This window comes from Pempheris klunzingeri, chromosome 12 (genome assembly GCF_042242105.1).
Source record: "Pempheris klunzingeri isolate RE-2024b chromosome 12, fPemKlu1.hap1, whole genome shotgun sequence".
Lineage (NCBI taxonomy): Eukaryota > Metazoa > Chordata > Actinopteri > Acropomatiformes > Pempheridae > Pempheris > Pempheris klunzingeri.
In genome coordinates, this window is record NC_092023.1 from 19,304,760 (window position 1) to 19,330,002 (window position 25,243).

A 25,243-nucleotide genomic window follows, 5' to 3' on the forward strand; every position below is an offset into this window, starting at 1 on the left:
CATGAGTCTATCTGCTGTTCAGAGTTAATTTTAACGAGGCAAGCCGAGGGGCCAAACAAGCGTCTTTATTGCTCAGCTGGGTTTCTTGCGCCGCACAGAGAAGAATTTTGCCCCTCATTTGATAATAGATTTGGGCTTTCTCTGCACCTAAATAATTATTCGTGCCTTGGTATAATTCATTTCCGGCCCAATTCAATGCATTTTCTTTGCAGCAGAGGTGTTTACAACAAATATGGAGTTTCAGCTCCATTATTATAACACATGTTGAACTCCCCTCGAGTGCTGTTTAACAATTCGGCTACGTGTACGTCTGTGTAACTCTGCCAACTGAATTCTGTACCTCAATGTCCCCTTTGAAGTAACTGTATTAATACTTGTAATAACACTCACAAGTGCATTTACAGTTAGCTACCTGAATTAGAAATTAAATCAGACACAGGGAGTCAAAATGTGACTTTACAACTTGCAGATGTCCTACTGCTCATACTGTAGTTGTGAACAGCATAGTGCTAAAACTGGGCCTTACATTCAGTGCAAAACAGCAGTGCAATACTGTATCATGAACAGCACACATTTTATGCTTTTAATGTGTGTGTGGGATACAGTGTGCTTGTACCTGCAAATGGACACATAATTAACAGTGTACTGCTCCAAAGAGGCATTTACTATATAACGCATTGTGGGTACAATGAATAGCTTGTAAAAGTCACCCTGGCTAAATGGGTGGGCAGTCTTCACAGATTTAAAGACTCCGTGTGCTAAAATGCTTCCTGGCAAAAATGGATTATTGCAACAAAGCTGTGGCAAATCAGCGGCTAGTGGCATCCATCATGTTTACCCAAAATATACCCTGAGCGTCAGTGCCCTTTCAGTCACAGCAGCTCCCGTCACTTCATCACTGAGACTGCGAGGGAAGCCGGTGGAAAACACGCCTATTTCTCTGTTGGGATGAAAACTTTCACATCTCTTCAGAATGCAAGCAGTGTGAAACAGCTTTCTTGTGGTGGTTGATGCGGCTGCAGGGCTTCACTGGCTTAACTGGATTTTCTTCTACATTTCCTGACAGTATTTTACTTACAGTAGCTCTTCATAATCAAAACTGATACACCGACAATCCACGAAGGTATGATACAGCTGTCAGAGACGTGAGGAGTCATATGTAGGTGACGAAAGCAGTACTGAGGATTCAAGTTGCCACAGAATCACATCCAAGTATCCAAATGCATCTTAGATATTTGACATATCTAAATGATAAGATCTCATAACAGTTGTTTGGAACTTAACGACACAAAACATTCATGTCTTTTCACGAATTAAAAGATTTTTCATTTTTAGCCTAAAGCCTTATTTAAGGTCCATAATAACCTTTTTCGCATTTTTAGGCACTCTAGATATTTCCTCGACACACCTGTATGAAGGCTACATACTGTGCATCTGTTTAACCGTGAAATCCTTGTTCTAATTATGGAAGTGTGACTAGAAATACTTTTTCTTTCAAAAGGTCATACGTCTCTTGATATGCCCATTAAATACCTATTATGAAACAGGCTCTTCCACGTGGGTGCAAAATCTAAGTAGAAATCTTTACTTGTGTAAATGTCATTTCACAATTGATCTGCACCTTTCACTCAGTGCCTGCTGAGAGGGTGGACTACATTCAGATTTGCAGCTTTTCTGGTCAGTGATATATAGTTACGTAAAAAAAATCAACTTTATTTTAATACTTATGCATACAATTCATACTACGCTGATGCTCATTGTTAGATTGAAACAACTTTGCAGGAAATATGAACAGCAAAGATGATGAGATTTGATTTTTAGGCACTGAGGGTTTTACACTCAGGTATTAGCCTGTTTACATATTCGACTGACAGAGACGTGACCTTTGGCTACAAGGATCAGGGGGCTTGCAATCTAAGATCATTGAGCCCAACCATAAATAACCAGCACTGAGAATATTCCTGCCTCTGCAATGATGAGAGGATCCAAAAGTGACTCTTGAGGCTATGCGCAGGCTCACACAGTATACATCTTAATGAAGGTCGCAGTGAGTCATAATGTAGCATCATGTAAATTCCCTCCATGGACTATTTTTAATGGCCAGATAAATTCTCCACACCTTCAGGGCTACTGTCAGTGCAATGACATTGAAGAAGTCTGACTGTTGGGTGGGAGCATTTTCCCTAAGAGGTGCATGAGTGGGGTGGGGTGGGGGGGCTTTCTCTCCCACTCATTATTTAGTGGCCTGCCATATGCAAGGATCCATGGACATTGAAGTTAATATAAACTGTCAACATTTTTTATGAAGGATGCTGAAAAAGGGAGATAGAAATAACAGAGTACAGATAAGCAGCCGTGGAGAAGCTAAAAGCTTTATCTGCTGCTTTTAGCTGGACGTTCAACCACACCGACGAATGCTATGTCTTGTCAAGTTTAAGTTTAGTTCATGTGTTTTCTGTTTTATTGTGGCTATTAACTTTTCCCTCTCGTTTCAGGCTCCTTGACTTGCTGCCCTTGTGTGTTTCTCGCTCCTGTGATTATCTGGCCCGTCCTGTTTGTTTCCCCTTCCCTGGTGTGTATATTGTCTGCATTTTCCCCTCTCCTGTGCCAGATCATCTTGTAACACTGTGTCGAGCGTTCCAGCATATTTAGTCAGTGTTAGCGAGAGTTTCTTGCAGTGAGTGTTTTAGATTGGTTTAGTCAGTTTAGTATCTATTTGTAAGTATTTTTTGAAAGAGTCTGTTTTTGGCCTTGACCCTTGTTGTATCCTGTCCAACATTAAACTGCACCCTTTTCTCTGTTTTGCTTTGTAACAAGCTTTTGAGTCCATCCTCCTGTGTGTGTTTCTGGTCGTAACAGTGACTGGCGGAGGTGGTTTAATTGTAGGCGTTTGCTACCTGATCTGGGGAGACTCTCTGTGACTACTGTACTTTCAAGTGCTCAAAACAAATATCCAGCAAATGATTTATTCATGTGCAATTCAAGTTTTGAGCAAAGCTACTTCATTGGTTAAAGTGTCATTCAGATGAGCCCAGCTGATCCTCAAAATATCACATCTACTGTTGATGCTCAACGCATTCAGCCATTTTTTTTGTGTGAAAAAGTAGCAGATATATTAAATTTTACAGGAGTTATTATTTCTAGCTTGAAATGACTGACAGCACTCACCACCTACTGTACTCCACTGCTGCTTCTGCACATAATGGCATGATTGATGTGCGTGCAGGAGCATAGGATGGAGTGGAACGCCAGTCAGTCAGATGCTGTCAGTTTGCTGACGTGAGCTACACAAGCGACGGACAGGCAAGTCTTTGCTTGTTAAGTTGATTTGATATTTTGATCAAACAGGGAGAATTTATTAGTAGGTCTAATGACAAGTTAGCATGCAGACAAAAGGTACCCAGCTGTACAGAATTAAAACATATCAGCCTGTCTGTAACATCCAATTAATCATTTAAATTTGATGTTCCCTGTTTTATTTTGAAATGCTAACACGTTTTGTTGGCAGACATTTCTTGCACATAAAAGATATACAGGAAATTAGTTTGTAATGTTCTGCAGGTTTTTTTATGTCATTATGATGCTCTATTGTCACAAAACCTGCCGCTGTTGCCACAAAACAATGCAAACTGTGCTACATCACAGCAGCAGCGCTAATCACGCCCCATACTGTATAACACCTGTGAAGAATGGCTAGATCACTGTTGATGTGGTGGAAAAAGAGTTTACTATATCAGAGAAATGAGCGCATAATGCAGTCATCACCAGGGCTCATTTTCTGCCCGTGAGCACCAGTGTGGAAAACGCATTTAGAAAATATTCATGTTATAGCAGTTTTTAAAAGCTGCTCTGCTTCTTATGAGAGTGGGTGGATGTTCAGGTTTAGATGGTCACAATTTCTGTTTAAGTTTCAGAACCATTGCAACTGTTCCATATGTTTCTTTTGGCTGGGTGCTGTGACTTTCTGGATTCTCACTAGTTGAACTATTTCTTAACAAACTTTATTTTTATATATATATATATTTTTTTATTTGTCTCCGAACATCTCATGCCAATAGAAAATCTATGTTGGAGGCACATTGAAATAGCACAATTAAAGTATTATGTTTAACAACAGCTTGTTTGTTTTGGCATCCTTGGTGTTATCATATTTTACCATAATCACAGAAAAAAGGACCATCTAGTATTTGCCATCTTAGGCTGAAAACAATGTAGGACTCAAAACTGTTTTGAAATGAGCTCTGTAATGCCCAGCAAGCTGTATTTTAAGTGTATTGAAGCCAGTGATTGTCCCTGAGAGGTGCACTGAGAACAATATCAGCACAGATGCTCCAATATGTGCTGAAAAGAGGTGTTTGCCAAAAGATGCTTTAGGTTATTTGTTCAGTGTTTACAGCATGAGCCGGAGGAAAAAATATTTTCAGTCCACGCTGCATTGGTTAGAAATTCATCTTAGTCCTGCACCGCCCACTTCTGTCCAAAAGGAGATGATATTTACACTGGAGGTGCTAATCACAGCGGTTCCGTTAAAGCCCTTCACATATCTATCAACGCAATTCAGGTCGCACCTCAGCTGTAGAAAGATGGAAAGAGGAAGCTTCACAGTATTGATCATCTTAAATGAAAGATTTCTGCACTACAAAGAATTAGGCAGAGGATGTACTTCATGCAGACTAAAAATAATGGCAATGTTGGTTATAAGAGGAATATATAATCGTACTGAAGGTACTTACGAACATGACCCTCTTGGGAATGTGGTCTGACTCAACTAGAGGATTCTTGTAGAGCCAAAGCTCCTCTGGTTGAATCACTCTCTCAAAGGGCTCCAGAAACTCTGTAAATCTGTGGCAAAGAACAGATGCACAGTGATCAATAACTCATTTCTAGGCATTTAGCAGATGTTTTTACACAGAGTAGTATATCACATCACGTACCGTATGAAATATCACATGCCTTCTAAATGTTTGCAGTCTTATTAAGCGTCCATTATTAAGCAGAGGGACTTCACCTGAGACCAGTTACACTGAGGAGCTCTGCTGATTCACACTCTTACAGCAGGGGAACAAATTAGCATGCTCCTCCTTCCTGCAGCCCCCCCGACCACCCCATGATCTGTCAGAAACGACCTTGTTCTCTGTCGTCTCAACAAATGCACAAAACAATGGGCTGCTTTGTTCCATAGATGGGCTGAGAGATACTGTACCTCCCACTGCCATATTAAAGCTCCAAATATTTAAAATACTAAACACAACACAGCAGAAATAGATTTTTTCCCCCCCCATCATCTTTGTTACAGCCTCCCCACAAACAAATCGAACAAGGCTATCTAGGGGCAGGAGGCAGCAACATATAAGAAAAAGGACGCCAATACAGGTAGTTGTCTATTTACCCACAAGCTTTATTTTAGAACAATTCCCAAACAAACCAAAAGTGAAACAAGGGTCTGGAGACCCCGGCCAAAAGAAACAAAAGAAGGGAAACGCCGGGCCAACCCTAGAGCGGATCGTCTCCCCCTAAACTATTAAAGACAAAAACTAGAATAAACAAAAGACGGATAACTTGGCTACCGGCGGTCTCCAACCCAAACTAACAAAACAAACTAAAATAACAAAACCCCAGCCCCTAAACGGGCATGGAAATGAACGGGCTTGGGGGAAAGAAAAAAACACGGAGGAAGGAAAAACCTCCTCTCTACCTGCACCAAGTGTCGTCAGTCGTGTGCCATGTGTTCTGCCTCTCCTCCTCCTCTCCCTCCCTCTTATCCCCTCCTCCTCTCTACCTGAGTGGTGATTTACCTCAGGTGTGCAGCAGGCAGAGGAAGGAGGGAGACAGAGCTGACAAAGAGAGGGAGAGAGAGAGAGAGAGCCAGCAGCAAACTGCTGCACGTAACAATCTTCTAACAACAAAATCCAAATGTTATTACAAAAATTCTGTCGCTGAGCAAATCAGGTATTGAAATAGAGGAATGAGGAAGGCATTACTAGTTTTATAGCAGAATTGTAAAGGCAAATCTCGCTCTGTGTGTGTGCAGCAGCAGGGACTGACTGAAGAAGTGGCCCATGTAAGTTTAAAAATAAATCAAAAGTACAGCTACGCGCTCAGGGGTGCCGTCAGACATTCTGGGAGCCCTGAAAACGGCTTACTTGAGCCCCCAAGATAGTAAATATCTGCAGTCCCTGTCATGTTTCAGGGCCAGTGTGCCACTGTAGCTCTGGGTTTTGAATTATCCTGCCTTTCGCCTGCCATTCACCACCCCTACCATCCTTGAAATAGTGGCTAATTGACAAATGGCTGAAACTTCCACCTTCTGCCACACAGAGAGGTTATATGTTGAAGAGGAGGCACCTGAGCTCATCTGGTAGGCTTGCTGGTCTGTGTCAGGGAACCACTGATGTTCATAAGTATCTTACATATTCTATAAATGCAGCAATTAGGCTACTCGGCTTAGTAGACTAATAAAATAAAACTAAGGTTTGGAGATTTACTGGTAAATGTATCACATACACAGGATCCAACATAACCCATAACTGATGCCAATCAGAGTCTGCAGTGTGAGCATGTTTTAGGAGGAGGCATTATTTTCAAGACATGTGACAGATGAAATGCATCATGTTTCGATGATATACAGAAATACAGAAGCCGGAATGCATTATGGGATGCACTCTCAGCCCGCCTTAGCCTCTCACTGCTACTTGGAAAAATATCATATAATAATATATGAAGTTACACAAAATATAGAGACACCTTTATTCATACAATACTTTCATTCACTGATCCAATATGTGCCTTGTTTAATATTTATAAAAGATAAATAGATTTTAAATGAGTAAAGTGAAGCCACAGTGGAACCTGTGGAAGGATTCAGGTCCAGCAGTTCCTTCTCCAAATTAACTGCTTCAGTCAAGGTGGAAATAGTGACTGAGCAGCGCTCTCTAAATCAACTACATGGCCCTCAGCAAGGCATTTATCACACATCTGCTCCAGTAGAGCTGCGAACTGGCCAGCAGCACAAGTGTGAGGATATCCTAGATCCTGTGTAGCTCCTCAGAGTGAATCTGACTGTGAAAATGTTGGCTAAAGGGCACATACATCTTCTGCAAACCTTTCCTAGATAAAAATGGATTTATATACAACCATTTTTTTTATTTTCCCTCTCTTCAAGCTACAGAAAAATCAATTATACTTTTTTTTCTTTTTTTAATCTCTCCACAAGATGTGCAGCGCATTACACACTGTGGAAACTCTGTTCGTTGGCCTGCTGATAACTATGTGTCATGATGTGCTTTGCAAGAGGGCAGCCTAATCAGCACTGGCTCATTTTACACCTTGCTGAGCCCTGTGTGCATGATTCACTTCAGCTGCATTACATTTACAGTATGCGGTGCACAATAAATTACACTTGTGCTAATGACACAATATGCTTCATGAATTACTCTGTTTTCCTCTCTTCAGCTCCCTTGTTCATACATCAGTGACAAGGAAAGTTATTTTAGTCCCCGGGGACTAAAAACAGAGAGATAAAGCTCACAGAGATTGAGTCAGTCGAGGCAGATCCCCAGCCTAGACCCACACTTACTCCGTCACGGCTTTTACAAACACATACACAGAGCTCTAAGGTCATTAAATTCTGCAGTGGTCTACCTGTCACTCTGCAAGGCTTATCTCGCATCCAACCCCTAACGTCTTAATGAGTTTGAGGCAGACACTCCCCAAGGTAACTACACAGATAAAATTCATCTTCACAATATTTCCTTTAATGGGTTCATGTGAGAATACACGTTGCATACACAAGCACGCAGCACAGAGAAAAGAAAAATGTTGATTACCTTCAGAAAATTGGCCACTCTATTAGGTGTTGAAATTATAAAAATTATAATGAAGACAAAGCCAACTCTTGATGCTATTAATGGGCAGCCTGTTTTCTGTATTTACATTGTGTAATTATAAGTATATAGCAGTTTTAATTGGTGTGACAAAGTCTGTCATTCCTGTGTTTCAGATGTCCTACCTAAGCATAAGACAACTTCAAATGTTAGGATTCATTTGAATTCATTTTTGTCACAGTAAAATTGCATCTAAAAACTGTGTAGGAATATATTTTGCACCAACATGAGAATGTTAATAGAATGCAGCTCCGGACTGGGATGAACACCTCACTACTGCACTGTATTCTCAGATATTTTCACCAGCACCTTGTTTGCTGGTGAGGATCACTTTTATAAGCTCAAAATTAAAATGCCTTTTGGACATGTAATAATATTCCCCCTTCTTTTGGACATGTAATAATACTCCCCCTTCTTTTGGAGAATTTGTATCCAATCTCCTCCAACAAATCAATACCTCCCTTAAAGGATTTCCCTTGGCTCGAGATTCAGATTGAGTTTTTATGCCTAGTCCTCTCTTTTCCAATGATAAACTTTATTAAAAGAAAGATTCCAATATGGTTTGTGCTCACTTTAAGGGCTCCAGGCTCCAAATGTTAAACACAGTTGGAATTAATCAAGGTCCCCCCCCCTTGATTCCATGGATTGAAGGCCTAGCCTTTGTGGAGATTCATTTCACTTTTAATGTAATTTTCAGGCTGAGATGAAAGTAGTGAGAAATGCATCATTTACCGGCTGCTGACAGAGGATGCTGTGTGAGGAAGGAAAGAACGTGGATCTAGTCACATAAGTAGAGCTAATGGCAGACCTTGGAGAGGTAATGACATACACTCTGTGCACCCAAATTTATCATGCTAGGAAAAAATTTTAATCACCCTTATTGAAAGACAGAGACAGAGAGGGTGGAAAGTAATGTTGGGCTGCATTATGATAGAAAGAAATTCACAATTGACATATATTGGCATGCAAAATCTCTTATTGAAAGCATGGGTCATTTATGGCTGCTGTTTGCGGATGACTTCCCGTTCTTCGCTCCTCTTCTTTGCTAATATTCCACCCTTAAGGACCTGTGAAAAGACTGTTCTCATGTCAGTGACCTCTAGAACAGGAGCCAAAGAGACACAGAGAAAAGATAAAGATAAGGAAATAGAGGAATTGTTCGAAAGACCATCCATGTAGAAAAGTCTCCAAAAATGCACACAAAGAAGTGTGGAAGATATCTCAAGTGTTTTTCTATAAAGGCAGACTCTCATTAGTTCCCTGATGAGACCCGAGGCCCTCTGACATGAACTCTGGCCAGAACAGACAAGCTCTCTAAGTGCCCATAAATACGAGGCACACTAAAGGCCCTGAATTCAGCACCTCCTTCTGGCTGCCAGCAGATCACCTCATTCCGTTTTATCAGCTCCTTTTGGCTTTGTGGAGAAACATTATTGAGAAAAGGCATAATGGCTTCTATAGGTACTTCTATAGATTTTAGATTAACTGACCTAATAAGTCTTAGTAAGTGAATATGTGAAGTTCTTTTAGGATCAAATTTTTGACAAAGTTTCAAGATTTATACTGGTGGTAAGCTTCCTTTTTCTGCAAATAATCTTATGGTGGGGGGTCATTCACGCTCAGTGGACACAAAGTAAGCCATACTAATCCATAAAGAGCAGACCATAACCATTCTTTAGTCTTGGCTTTAAATCTTTACATCTGACCTCTTTCTAACTCAGAACTTTTTACCTTTTCGCCTATTCCCCGCTCCTTCTTCATTAAAGCTCTGCAATTGGGCCAATTTATCATCACCTATTCCTATCCATCTCTGCTAGTTCATATTCTAAATCTGACGCGCAAAGCCACAGCCAAGGAAATAAAACTGAATTATTTCTCAAGAGCTCCCGTCTCTCATTTCCCCTACTGAAACGCCTTGGAGGTTTAGCACACAACAGCATCACGAACAATGCGAGCAGCTAATTTGAAAGCTCTTGATTTACAATGCACTGTGGGCAGAATCTGTGTCTATGGCCTCGGGAATACATATCCTCTGCTTTGCCACCTTGACAGAAAGTTAAAAAAAAAGTCAAGAGGTTCCTCCTTAATTAGTTCGATATGCTGTAAAGCAATGAGGCATACAGGAGTGCAATAGCTTAGTTGGGTTAACTTCAGGCAAACCCACAGTTTCACAAAACTAAGTTTGAAAGTAATCTTTTGGCTGAATGTCTTTGTATGTGTGTGTGTGTGTGTGTGTGTGTGTGTGTGTGTGTGTGTGTATGTTCTTGTGCATCAGCCTATCACAGATATATCCAAAGAGAGGCTGAGCGTTTTCATCAATATTGATCGCATTAAATCTGCTAGCAGGGGTTGGCTGAGTGGGAGCCAAATGCAGAGAACCATTATTAAACTACAGTCGCACAGCATTTATCTACAGGTACAGGAGGCCACAGAGCAGCTCTAACACTGCATAGCTCACTTAGCAGACGGAGCGCGTGACCTTCACTTCTCAAGAGAAATGGAAAATATCAATGTCCACATCACGAGCCCCACAGAGAGCAAGAGGTCTGTTTGGATGTCCTAGAATTAGCTCTAGGCAAGTCTTGTCCTTGCAAAATGGTGACAGTTAAACCGTTTTCCTCACTTTGTTGCACTTTACACCAGCCCTGTTCACAGGTATGACCGCTACAGTACCTGATGCAACCCTGAGACACATTCAAAAGGATGCAGGCTATTGTGTCTGTTCACATTTGATTGCATTTGCACTCTCACGAGGTGCACATTTGGCAATCAGCTGAGCTACCAGGAGCAAACTGTGTGTGTTCAGAGGGGGAGAAAGAGTTGGAGCCGACCATCTGCCAGATCTGGGACAGAATTTGAAATGACCAATTCAGAGGTGGGCAATCATCACTGCTGTTCTTTCAGTCTGATGGCACCCACATGTCACCCCCTACTTATTACTCCAGTCATTTAATCATATAGTAGGGAGCTATTGGAAAGAGACTTATGGGATTACAAGCTATTAGGATCAGAGGTTGTGCAGACCCCTGAGGGAAATTCTCATCCCTCTCTGTTCAGTGCGTCTTTTGGTCCATTTGCCACTGGTATATTCCCATTCCTCCTCATACACAGCGTCAAATCCAATGGGAAAATTGGGCTGTTCAAAAAAGCTAAATGGTTTGGCTGCATTGACGGTGGAGAATGTTGAAAACCTCAGCCTCAATATCTTTTATATCTAAAAATATACATTGGTGGAAATGACGGTAAGGAGGAGAGATTCAAGGAGAAATAACAAGAGATAGGGAGAGAGAGAATGGTGGGGAAGACTATTTGCTGGCTCCCTGATTACTGAGTTTTTGTCCCAGGGGGTTGGTGCCACACAGACAGGCAGGAGTGGACAAATCTCCAGCATGCTGCTTGGACGGCCACTCAGCACCTCTAAGCTCTCTAGATTGTCTGAGCAGAGGCCTTGGGTTGTTGCACAGACCAGTTTCAAATTAAAAAGGCGACTGTGCTCAAACTATAGAATAAGCTCTCCAAAAATGTGAAGACACTGTAAGCCTTCCAGTAATTAATGTGCTTTATCAGAATGTTTGGTTTCAGTCTGTTACGTGTGGTCTCTATTTTCAAATTGGTGGAATTGGTGAAGAGAACTGTGTTATGCACTACATTTAACACCACACATTGGTGTTAAGGGTCCCGTATTACAAAGGTGATGACTTCACTTCACTGTGTTATTTTTCAAATTTGCATAAGGAAGAATGCACATTAGCAGAAACATTAACTGCCATGAAAAATGTCCAAAACTCATGAATTATTTATCAACATTATAACATATAATTATGTAGTAATAATAATCTATATGTACAATGTATTCCATTTGATTGATAAGCTAAACTAACCAGATGCTGGCAGTAGCTTCATATTTACTGTACACATACGAGAGTGACATCAGTCTTATGAACTGACTTTCAGCAAGAAAGTATATTCCAAAATGTCGAACTATTCCTTTGAATACACTTGCTGGCATGTTGTGCTATTCCAAATCTCCATTATAAATCACCATAAGTGTCACAAATGCAATATTAATTGCCAGATTAGTGTATTCGGTTTTAATACAATGTACCTGAGTGTACCTAATAACCTGGTAAAGTGGGTCAGAGGCACATCTTTTACCCAGGTCTATCAGGTGTACATTAAATGGATCTATTTTCACAGTGCACATTAGTTTGCATCAGCTTTTCTAGAGTATCTATGAAATGTGCTGTCACAGTGTTTTAACCAACAAAAGACAAATTTGCAATGATTGCTGGATGAGAGTCATAGCAGTTGAGAGTCACAGCACACTGAACACTGCAGGGGGGGAAAGGTACGGCACAGGTTGTGCTTTAGTTTCCATTTCTTATTCCACACAGACAAAAAAGAATCCTGCATTGGCTATTCCAGCAAAATCAGATCTAGCTCCTCTGGCATGGCTGGATTAAAATAAAGACAACTGGGTATCTGTGATTTAATAAAGCACTGTTGGTGCAGTTCCATTAGGGGTGGATCACAGAGGAGAGAGAGAGGAGCTGACTGACAGACTGAGGATACTTTCTTGATTTAATTATGTCACATTATTTCAGTCATTACTTGATCCGCAGACCACAGCACAGCATTGCTGCCTCACTCACTTACGCGTGGTTCTGTGTGGTGTGATTGTGGAGGTGGTGATTGCAGAGGGCCAGGGGATAAATGTGCTTTTTAGGAACTGAAGTTTCAATCAGACTAGTAGAAATCCTACCAGGCTGATACCCACTGGATTCCAGAAACCTAAAATCAAGAAATTTGAGGCTGCATTTCTTGGGCTGGAAAAGGACCAGACTGCAGGAAAATATGTGGAAACATGAGGTATTAAGCCTGGAGGTGAGGTTGTGTGGCTGGTTATGGCAATGGGTTTAAAGGCTGGAGTTTGGAGACAGAACTGAGGCCTGGGGACTGGGGCTTTATTGTGCCACAGATGAGAAGCATATCAATTCTTTTCCAACAGCATGGTCGCAGATTTAAAAATGGAAACAGATGGGCAATGTAGATTGTTAGCCAACAAATGAAGTAGTAAAGCACTCCCATACAGCAAACTGCATAGCTAATAAAGTCATATTTATTCAACACATTTACTGGGATGTGTACAAAACAGTATTGTATGCATTTACCTAGAGGCTTCTTATACTTCTCAGCTAGGGAAGTCCGATCTCTGTAAGTGAAACAAATGTCACATCCCCTCTCTCTGTCTCTGTTTGTGTTAGTGGTTACAGTCAGGGCCTTGACTGAACGTGTCAGGAATTCACAGCACCCGTCCTGTCACAGGCAGGCGAGAGAGGAGGGGAGCCGGATAGATGCTGAGTGACACTCAGCTAGCTCTGGCCTCCCTGGAGATATCCCTTCTCAAGTTGGCAAAAGAGAAGAAGAATAAAGAAAATACCGTCCTTTGCTTGTCATGCAAAAGCCTGGTGGGGGATGCAGCCGAAAAATGCATGGTCATTCATCTAATTTCAATTACCCATTCACACTGGCCAATTCAAGAAGGTGCATTAAAGAGGCCACAATATAATAAGAAGCAAACTGAGGGCTGGCTTCGTCAGACTGCAGGTGTCTATTCACGATAAAAGCCCCAGAGACACTTCGAGAAAGGTCAGAGGCCCGTATTTGAGACAGGCATTAGGAAATGCGGTGGCCTGAAGCTGGCAGGACATGGCCAAAGGGAGACAGAGGGATTGGGGAATCAAAGAGGCATGGTGGGGGGGGGCATGGCGAGATAAGTTTCCAACCCGCAGCAGGAAAGAAAGGAGCCAGGCTGCCGCACACAGATGATTTGCAAGCAGGCTTTGCAAACGCTCCACAGGTGCTAGTCTTACATTCATTGAGCTTGCTGAGTAAATGCATCGACTTTACCAGCCCACTGGAGTCAGCTCATCATATTTGTTGAGCTCTCTCTTTTGCACCATATACAGCACTCTCAAATGCTCCTATATAGTACTGTAGTACATAGGAGTAAGTCTATAATGGTGATGTAATATAATTCGCACACAAACTGACTAGTTGTTTCCCCCATGATTACAATTAAGGCTTTAGATACAGTAATGTAACTTTTAGGTAACTATCAGTGTAAAGGATTACAATGTGAAATGGATTAATTACAGTTACTAATCACAGTAAGGCCTGAGCCACACTGCCTGCCTTTCTACACTGAGCTTGCCTTTGATAATAACAATCAAAAAAATGGGATTCTGACCACAGAAATGCTACATGGTTTTTAATCTTAGACCAATACAGGAACTGTTGTGTTAAATAAGTGTGAGTGAGTGAAGAAAGTAATGTAGCTAATTACACTTGTGGTTGAGTAATTAGTCAATTGTTTTTCAGTGACGATGCAATGACTTTTTGAAAATGAGTCATTATTGTGGCATCAATCTTATCATAAGCAAATAAGACTTTTTTCCCAAAATGCTGAATTGTTGCTTAAACTATGAATTGCAGTGTAGGAAGGACAAAGTGATTCCCACTAAAATGCCTTGTGTGGCAAAATTCATTATGTTGAGGCTGCCATTAATCAGGAAATTGACATCTCTGTCTATTCAACAAGTGATTTCAAAATGGCTGCTCTTCATAGAAGCCCAATTCTGAGTAACTGGCAGCAGTGCCTGATGTTTACCACACAGACACACGTTGTTCACCACTTAGTGTGTAATGACCAGTTTCATAACAGCAGGTGTCTCTTAAACCCTAGTGCTTTGTGATTGTCCTGTAATTAAATCACAATCACTGAAGAATGAATATATATGGGAAATAGGTTTATCATAAAACATTGAACTGCTTTAATCTCCAAAAGTAAAAATGTTTCACTACATTCCCCTGCTTTGAAACAGACGAATGTCAAAAAATAAAGCTCACATAATGAATTCTGCAAGTTGAATAACTATGGTCTAAGGTCACCTCAGTGGTTATAGAATCTGTGTTCAGCTCAAAGCAAGCATATAGTGTTTCAAATCTCAGCAGACTTTACATAAAGACGTCTGGGTGGATGTGTATGTGCGATTTTGCTTGCATCTGGAGTTTATTAAATTAGGCATGTGGCTAACCATGCTCGGAGTGTCGGAGAAAAAGACAGGAAAGTAGGGAAGGGAGGGAGGTTCAAAGAATTAGATAGAGACACCCCGATTACTCACTCTGACAGTGATGTTGGACACAGATATGGGACTGGGACACGAGGCTGACATTTATCACTGTTGTCACGCTCACTGTTCATCCTAGCAAATGTCAAAGTCGACAGCAGCGGGAGAGATTCCAGCCTTGCGCTCTTTGTTCAATCAAAGGAAGGGTGAACATGCACACCTCCTCAACACACCCAACGACTCTTACAGCTGGTCATTAGCAGCATCAGAGGCCACGGTGCACTAGTAGATGGCCTAAGACACATGCAGTTTAAGCTTAGCCATGTATGTGTGAAGACACCCACGCACACACACACAATTAACACTCCCAGATACGTATTGCACATGTGCACTCACAACATGAACAGTAACACATACAGCTAAGCTGTATTTTAATGGCTCTGTAACCACATACAGCACATATGCTGATCTGTAAAGTCTACAGACTGAATACTGTTAACTCACTTTAACACTCACTTTCCTTACCTCAGGCTACTTTCACGGTTATGGCTTGAAATCATTTTATTCCCTTTGTGTCATTAATTTTTTGTTTTCTGCCAATCACTTTTCTCTAGGACGACTTTTGATATCATTTGGATTTTCTTTCCAGAAAAGCACTCTTTGTCATCTTGATGGTGCTTTTGAAGTCTTGACGGATTTGTTTGATTTGCCTGAAAGAAAGTTAAATGATTTACCTTTTCTTTTTTTTTCCTACAATCTGCATGGGCAAATAAACAATATCTGGATTGTAAGAAGAATGCAAATAATGCTGATGCACATGTAGGATAAATCCCAGTTAAAGCCCTGCACACTCAAATAGGCGTTTTCTTTGATTCTGGCTGATTAGCCTCTTTTAGGGAAAAGATGAAGTGGATGCTGTTCAGTCGGCTCAGGTGCCCCTTTTACAGACAGAATATTGTCTCCAAAACAAACATGCAATAGGCAGACATGTTCTGGAAATGACTGATGGCTTAGAACAAGAAGGGACTGACCAAATATCACCGGTCTCCTACCATCCAGTGGAAACCAGCTTTAACCAGGGGTTACCAAACTATGAGGAGCATATCCCCAGTGGGGTGAGGGAGAGTTGCAGGAGGGGCGCGGAGGTAGAAAATCAGACAAAGATTATGCACAGGGTGAAAGAGGCAGCATACTGGTGTTCAAAAACAGGAAATTAGTTATTGTAACATGGTCGGCAGTTGGAGCTGGAGAGGCTGTGATACACAGCTCATAGAGGCAATTAAGGTACTTAAAAACCCTACAGCACAATTGCTCCAATTGGAGTAAAAAAAATGTACTCTAAATCAGAATTCTAAATCAGATCTGAAAACACACACATGATGCACATCCATCCATCGTCTGTACTGCTTGGGGTACTACTTGGGCTGGAGCCAATCCCAGCATTAGGCGAGAGGTGGGTTACACCCTGGACTGGTCACCAGCCAATCACAGGGCCAACCAAGACAACCATTCAAGCTCACACTCACACCTACGGGCAAATTTGAGTCACCATCAACCTGCATGTCTTTGGACTGTAGGAGGAAGCTGGAGTACCCGGAGAAAACCCACGCAAGCACAGAAAGAACATGCAAAGGTTCAAGGTTCAAACCAGAAACCTCTGAACCATCAGAAGAAAAGATGCTCATTATAACCCCAGAATTTGTTTGAGATTGAGAAGTTTCCTTCAGTATCAAAGTAATCTGGTGACAGACGTCTGTTGTCACAGCCATGGCCCCAGTACCTTCCATTGCGTTCCTGTGTGTTTCTCTCTCCTTCTGTGTCCCCTGTTACTCTGTCTGTGTTTGTTTGTGTGTGTGTGTGTGTGTGTGTGTGTGTGTGTGTGTGTGTGTTCCTGCCCTGGCTCTCACTCACCTGGATCCTGCACACCTGCCTTCAATCAGCTCATCACCTCTCCAGCATATCTACCCTGGCCCCTCTCCCACTCCGTGCCAGATCATTGCCTCAGTGGATCATCCCTCATCTGCCTGCCTGCCTGCTTTCTTGCCTGCTAACCCTCGTACAGCCTGTCCATAGCGTCCACCCTGGCTCGTCTGCACTCAGCCTTTAGCAGCCTGCATACCTCTCCATCCCACCTCATGTTGTAGGCATACTCTGCTTTATTAGGCTGCTGCTCAGATTGAAGGTGGGCAAAGCTATGCTGGAATTTCGCTGAACTCTATAATTAGGACGATAGAAGCAACATAGCTAGAAGGAGACTGAGGGAGATGTCAGTCAAGCCCTGGCTGTATACAAGCACACTGTTGAGAGAAGAGCTCCAATCAGCCAAAGCAATAGTAAGCTGCAGTAAGTAAGCTGTTGTGAAACAAGTGAAATGGTCAAATTGAATCATATTTACTTTACTATCATTATTAATAGATTTCTCAAAATGTATTGGGAATGAAAACCTGGTCATCCCTGACAGATTATCACATTAGATGTATTAGTTAGAAGTACAAATGTAATTGCAGTAGTAGTCAAGTCAACCCAAATTTGATTTATATAGCTAATAATTACAAATCAGGGTGCTTTACAATCTGTACATTTTTAACATGGGGGGGATGGAAGAAACCACAAGGGGAGCAGCATAAGAGGGATCCCTCTCCTAGGATGTAAGAGATGATGTGTGTAACAGGCCAACAAAATCACACCGTGATGACAAATTACAGTATGATGACAAAATGTCTGCTCCATGCATAAATGACGGGTCTGCTTCATTTAGGTTTCAAGTCCCATCCTTGCATGTGCAATGCATTTAACTGGAGTCAAGGATCATTCAATCAAGCAGTCTTCACCCACAGAGTCCTGAGACGAGGCCTAATCAGCCTAATTCATTGAAGTGAAAACACTTGTGTAAGCGTAGCATTGCGGCGCATCTGGATTATATAACAGCAGAGCTGAAGTTCACCACAATCTTCATGCACCCCCAACTTTCTCTGAGAGTTTTACCGTTGGTGTTGCCCATTTCTCTCCATCAAAATTATTATCCAAATTTGGCTTTTTTTGTTTGTGCCTTGCAGCATGAATGAGAGAGCCAAACAGTTTTTGATGTATTTTCATTTGGTGAACTGACACATGAGAATTTGTGACAAAAATCTAATCAAAGAATTGTCATTCAGTGTTTCGATCAATTTGTGCTTCTGCCTGCTGTCAAGACTAAAAAGCTGTGTATGTGAGCGGAAGTTGGGATGAATCAAAAAAAGATGCATGTGCTCAAAACAAGAGAATGTATGTATATGTATAATCACAGAATTACAGCTATAATAATTGATAGATAGATACCCACATTAGGGCAGCATGGTGGTGCTGTGGTTAGCACTGTTGCCTCACAGCAAGAAGGTTCAAACTGGGATTTGAACCCAGGATCTTTCTGTGTGGAGTTTGCATGTTCTCCCCATGCTAGCGTGGGTTCTCTCCGGGTACTCTGGCTTCCTCCCACAAGCACATTAGGTTAATTGTTGACTCTAAATTGCCTGTAGGTGTGAGTGTTTGTCTGTCTCTGTATGTGGCCCTGCGATTGGCTGGCGACCAGTACAGGGTGTACCCCGCCTCTCGCCCAAAGTCAGCTGGGATAGGCTCCAGCTCCCCCGCGACCCTGACGGATAAGCGGTATAGAAAATGAGATTAGATGAGATGAGATGCCCACATCTATTCACAGCTTTAGCAAACTTCTAATATACATTTAAAGTTGGTCAAAAAAGGTTATTTTCAGTCTAAGTTGTCAGACACTTCTCTCCTTTGACTATATGACATACTGTTGTATGTGATTCACCTTGCTGTGGCCAAAAGTGAGCTATCACTCTGCAGCGCATTGTCAAAAGGAAACCACGGAGGAGGACAGAGCCTGGTCTGACAGCAAAGCCCACGGGTCTCAGAGACACACACACACACACACACACACACACACAAAATGAAGGCTTCTCCAAAAAAGAGAGGGGCTTGCTTCTTCTATATTTTGAGATTTGGGCCAGGAGACTACTGCATGCGTGGTTGAGTGTGTTGGAGGAACGCTCTTTCATCTCCTCAGCCCCTCATCTGTCTTTGTACAGATAAGAGTGTGAAGGTGGAAATGACAGTAATGGAGCAGATCTAAGAAAATACCTGAGAAAGGGGCAATGCAGGGAAGAAGAGACGGAGAGAGAAGGTGAGAGAGACGGTGAAGGAATAAGAATAGAAATATCATGATGGGAGGAAGTGGACAGGAACTGTCACTTCCACAGTCCGTCCACACCTGTGAGGTCTACAACATTCCCCATCAGCTCAGACTCCACCTACTGAGTACCAGTTACGGTTCAAATATCTCACCATCTCCTTGACTAAACGGGAAACCATTATTTGTACAGGATATTTTAGAAAAATGTAATGACTGCAGACTGCATAATATCATACAGTAAATCTCTATAATATTTTTGCCCTCATTCACATCCGCTGAGTTTTGAGTTGTGAAAGTGTCCGTATATCCTTAACACAATACAACGTTGCAGTAAGAACCTCTTCCCAAGAATCAGCAATGGAACATTTAATTGGAATAGCAGTTCAGTTCTACCATATACCATTTCAAGCTGAAAAGACAATGCCTAGCAGCTTAATCACAATCCTTTCTGTGACTGCAGTCTTAATGGCTGGATTTTTTAATAAATGTGCCATGTAAACACGGTAGCATCTGATTAATTTTCTTAATTTCATTTCGCAATGAGAGCGACAGAATAGGGCTGGGCTGGGAATTAAGTCAGACATGACATGGACATCAAAATGGTGTTTTCAAATACATGTCACTAATGATTACACCATTAAGTAAAGACAATTACTTCTGATTATAAGTGCAGACTGGATGTAACTGAATAGAAAACATTCAAATCTTCTTCAGATATGATGTAATGAATTCATGGCAAAATTATGCAAACATGTCTGCTTTAATTAATTTCATGTTGACCTGAATCTGTAAACAAACAGAAACAAGAGAATACTGTCTACTGATCTAATGTGTTGTCTCTGTGCTTCTATACACTCATTTGCCAGTTTATTAGGCGCATCTAGATGAAACTAAAGAAGTTTACTACATCAACTGCACCGTCATGAACGTCATAAAGTTAGACTGAGAGCTGCTTCTTCTACAGTATGTAATTTATCCTAATCGATTTTATAGCGTGGGCAAAACAGAATTATAGAAATATTCTGACATTGACTGATTATTGAGAGCTCTAGAAAAATTAAGGGGAGTTTGAGTTAAAACATTTTTCTCAAACTTTTTTTGTCTCAACAGAAACTGAACATGATAACTTTCATGACTGTGGGATTTATTGCAGGATGATGTGTTCGACAATGACAATGACAATATTAACATGACGTGTTTGGCATGATTGACGTTTACCTTGTTAACCATATTAGATTAGCGTTTTTTTTTATAATATTCTATTTATAAAACAGCACTAAATACACACTGTAGTAGAGGCTGAGGGTAATGTCATTAGTTTTGCAATTATTTGGTCATAAACCAAAACACTGAACAAATCAAAATTTTGATTTGATGATGGTGCTCATTTCACTAAAAAGCACAACCTCATGGTGGAGCTCCAGTTAAAGTCAGGAAATCACTAAAGTCAATGGAATCTATCCTCTGGGGTCCATGAATATCTGTACCAAATGTCATGGCAATCCATTAATTAGTTATCAAAATATTCCCTTTTCTGCTTTTTTGCTCATTTTTGTACCTACGGTGAATTTTCATCTCCTAATGGTTACGTTGACCCACAGGGCAATCTCTGCAAATAGTGAAAAGGACACACGGAGAAAAACCGGGGGATCTGATGCCCATGGAGGAATCAAGAGATGGGGTTGTATAGATGACAGCAGGGACAGCAAGCATAATGAGCTGATCAAACGATTGTGGAGAATGAAATGTCAGAGTAGCTTAGAGCGCTCCCAGAGCCAGACTGAGCTGTCAAGGAATCCCTGGTCTCCATGTGGTAGTCAGCTGCCACCGCTCTCATTGGAATCAAAGTTATTTCTGCAACCACACCTGCAAAGTTTGCTTATCCACACTTTTCTCCCCTATCTGTCTCCCCTCCTCTATCCTTCAGCTTGAGACAAACAGCTCCATTCAGTCCTTTCTCTGTCCTCTACATAAATCTTACAGAGTGCATACTTGCACCCGGGTGTAATAATGATAATGGTGACACTTTGGGTAAATGTGGGTGTGGTGGCTGAATGGTCTAGATAGGAGACTTTCACACATGGAAAAAGGTCAAATCCTGTGAGACCGATAGTTCACAAAGATTTTTCAGTTTTCATTTATTATCATCAGTTTTCAGTCACAGTTTGGTTAGATTTAGGCACTTAAACTACTTAGTTAGGTTTAGGAAAAGATCATGGTTTATGTTAAACTAATAAGTCAAATAGAAATATAAAAAGCAGGGTAAAGTGAACAAAAAAATATACTCTTTTCATCATACAGACACATAAACATTCACATTGGCTATTTGCTTGCCTTTTTCACACCACTCTTGCTCATGGCGGACAGTTTCGTAACATAGCTACCTCTAATCAAGAATATGTCTGACAATTTGTTGCAAATGGCACTGCCGTTAGTCACTTCTGTTTCTCTTCTCAAGCCAATCAGAGTGATTTTTCTGGGTTCTGCCTCCAATACAACATCCTCATGCTATTGTTACCATGACAACAAATGTCCAGTATGCTTGCTGCAATATTGGACCGTCAGGAGCGTCAGTACTCAACAAACTTGGAGTGTTGACTGTTGGGAATCCCGGAACAAATTGACACAGAAGGGTGCCTTGTGGGTATCCGACACCAAAGGGAGTGACCAAGCATCAATATTTGATGCCCTTGGAATGAGAATGGGTTGGTCGTGATGCTTGATCCAAGAAAAATGATCTCTATAATCTCTACTGAATATAGAAAACTGATCCGAGAACAGAAACTGGCATTATGAAGCTTTTTTTAACTGATATGAGCTGCATTATCATGATGAAATGTATTTTGCAAACATTTATCCTATCGTCATCATCAACAATCATAATCTAATGTATCTTAACTACACTATCTATAATATATATATATAACTATAAGCAAAAGATACCAAAGATACCAAGATACTCCATCATTTCATCTATTTTTCTCTCGAATTCTGAATTCTCCATGGTCTGTGATTAAATTTGGCATACGACACACAAATCCTTTTACAACCCTCAAACCTTTGGCATTGTTTCTCATATTTATATTTTCACTCCTATGCTTGTCAAATTATCTTTTTGTTTGGTTTAATTGGATGTCCTTAAATAGACTGCCACTCATAGCCTACCCATTTAAGAGCAAAGTAATTAATCAGGTTTATTTTATATAATCAAATATCATCCGGTCAATATGTGTCAAGAGAATCCAGTCAGAGATTGTTTCCATGGTCCTCCAGTCACAGTTGGTAGTCAAGCCAACAATCTCAATTTTTCCTTCTTCTCCAAGATAATGAGGGTTACAGATTGGATGACCCCTTATTCAGTGCCTCAGATGTTGGCTGCCAAACTTGAGAAATGCAGCAAGAGAATACACAGTTACGCAAGCAGCGGAGAGCAAATAAACAACAGACTACTTTAGCCAGAGATTTGTCACATTCTTGAAAAGTGGTTTCTCACCACAATAGAACAGAGCAAGACTCGCCGACTAATTGTGTTGCGTAAATTGCCTCAATATACGTCAGAAACAGGGCAACACAGGTATTCCATTGGAGTCTTTTTCCTCAACGCCTGATGAATGTAATCCTAGCGTTCATGGGCCTTTCTGGTAAACCAGCTTCTGAGTCTCTAAATGACGCTCTTCATCAGCAACTCTTTTACTTCAGCTATCTGCCATTATCCACTGCACAGGTGAAATCAACTTGAGTGAGCTTGTTTGCTTGGAGATTTTGCCCATGGGAAGACTAAACCATGGACTGGTGCAATTAAACAAAGGGCTGAATGCTTCAGAGTGCATATTGGAGTGCCTAAACCCTTTCAGATTACAGGGATTGATATTAAACACCATTTAATAGAACTTTAAAGGGGCACTCACACCTGTGGCTTTTGGCAGAGGATCAGTAAATCTCTTTACTTATATCGTATGATAAAATTACTGAACTATGTGTACTGGATAAAAATACTTCAGTGTGGGTACATTACCACAAAAATTTGCTTTTGAAATTAAACTCCATTTTTTCTTCTTTTTTATTTTTATTTTCTAGCGATAGTCTGCAACAGTCATTCAGTGTATTTGCATTCTTTAATTACTTATGGTGGTTGGCACGCTCCGAGTTTAGAATAACAGACAAGAGTGCTGGTGTGAAACTATCCTTTTAAGATACTGTTAATGGCCAGCGTTTTCCCTGCTTATTGAACTCAAAGGCTGGCCGACTTCGTTGAAAAATCTTACATCAAAACTGCTCCTGGGTGCCCGGCTCAGGAAAAAACACCTCTGATGGCACCAGTAGACATAGAGGTGACCGGAAAAAACATAGCAGCGGCTAAAAGAGGGAAAGAGACGCATTCTCAAGTCGCTTCCTGTGCAGTGGGGTAAAGGAGAGTGAGCGCTATGCTTCAGCGATAGCTCTGTCCCTCAACAGCGAGCTGGGACAGAGTTATTGACGAATGTCCCCGCTGGTGTGCTGCTTGGTGAGCATGCAGTGAGAGCTCAGTGTTACAACGGCACAGTCGTCGGAGCCCGACCGTACTTGCAGAAACACATATGAGCTATTAAACCCCAGGAGTTTATGCATTAAAATTAAAAACCAAATTAAATTAAAATGAATGAATTTATCATTGAGTGGGTTACTTCCTCTAACAAACAACACAAAAGAGGACAGAGGAGTAGGCATAAATCACACTCAGCAGGGATAACACTAAAGAGAGTGAGGGGAATAAACATTTGTAAGCAATGCAGAATGACAGAGCCTTACTGAATTATATTCCCTTGTATTTTGGTCACCTGCTGCCAGAACTTTGTCTTTTCCTTTACATTAATAAAGACATTTCCGTCATTAATTGATGCAGAAAATTGGTGCATAAATATTCAACAGAAAAGAGGAAATTGAGTGTTGATGCTCAGTATTTCCTGCGGGAACCTCACTAAATATGTCCCCCCATGCTGAAATAAAACCTACACCCTCGACAGCACTTCGTCTCACAAAAATCTAGAGAAAACCCTGCTGGCAAAAACACAGGGTGACTATTATTGTGAAGCAGTCACAGACAAAAGCAATTTGATTGTCACTGAAGTTTGCGTTGATCATGATCCATTTCCATAAATGGAAATATGCAAATACACTGTGAACAGTTACACCAGATTCTCCTCTGTTGCATTTCTGACAAAGCAGCAGCACAATGAAAGTTTCTTTATGAGAGTTTCTTATATTATTAAACTGCCCTTGTTGTCACCACATTGGCCGCAAGTGTCGCCAAATCAACCAGGACTGAAATCTGAAGGATTACAACTTCAGGTTTTTCATCATTAATCCTGTAACCATAACAGAAATAGCCAAAACATTCTTCTAGATTAGAAATACTTTTTCTACATATCAACTACACAGAGATAAGGTGCCCTGATGACACTGTAACAAATTCTCTACAAGGAGATTTTCTCCTCCAAACCAGAGCGCACGAGCCCCCATCCTTAACATGGAAGCTAAACAATCCTCTTATTCTTTAACAGTCGAAAGCCTGACATTTTGCTCTTTCCCAACATCTCACAAGGCTTTCTGAGACTTGCCAAGGCTGTATCCCGGGGCTGCTCCTAAGCCTTCCACTGAGAGGAGAGGGTGATATGCAGCGCCGAACACCGTTTTGGGGACTGTTGTCGTTGCAGAGCACACACTGTTAACCTCATTTGAGAACAACTGTAAGATAATTCTTAAAATTCTAAGATCATTTCAATGTCAGAGGGTTTTTGACTCGTTTCATATTGGACTATCTGGCATGCTGCAATGTGAACACATGTAATAAACAAAATTCCTCCTCTATGACCATAATAAAAGAGTCCATTCAGTCCTAATTGTTATCCATGGCACAAACATATCTATTCTGTTTTTACCTGTACATTAGCCCATGACACTGCCCTCTTCTCAGGCCAATCGCTCCATCTGGAGGCTTTTAGATTGCACTGATAGGAGTTCTCAGACTGGTTTTGGTCACCTTTGGCGCCTCAGGTTTTAAT

At 41.1% G+C, this 25,243-nt stretch overlaps 1 protein-coding gene across 1 annotated transcript in view; it reads right to left on the reverse strand.

Annotated features, from left to right (window-relative positions):
• Positions 1–25,243, reverse strand: part of plpp4 (phospholipid phosphatase 4) — a 42,983-nt gene that overhangs the window by 14,595 nt on the left and 3,145 nt on the right. The window contains exon 2 of the mRNA XM_070841321.1: positions 4,734–4,842. Coding sequence (XP_070697422.1) covers positions 4,734–4,842 — 109 coding nt within the window. The remainder of the gene's footprint in view (positions 1–4,733; positions 4,843–25,243) is intronic.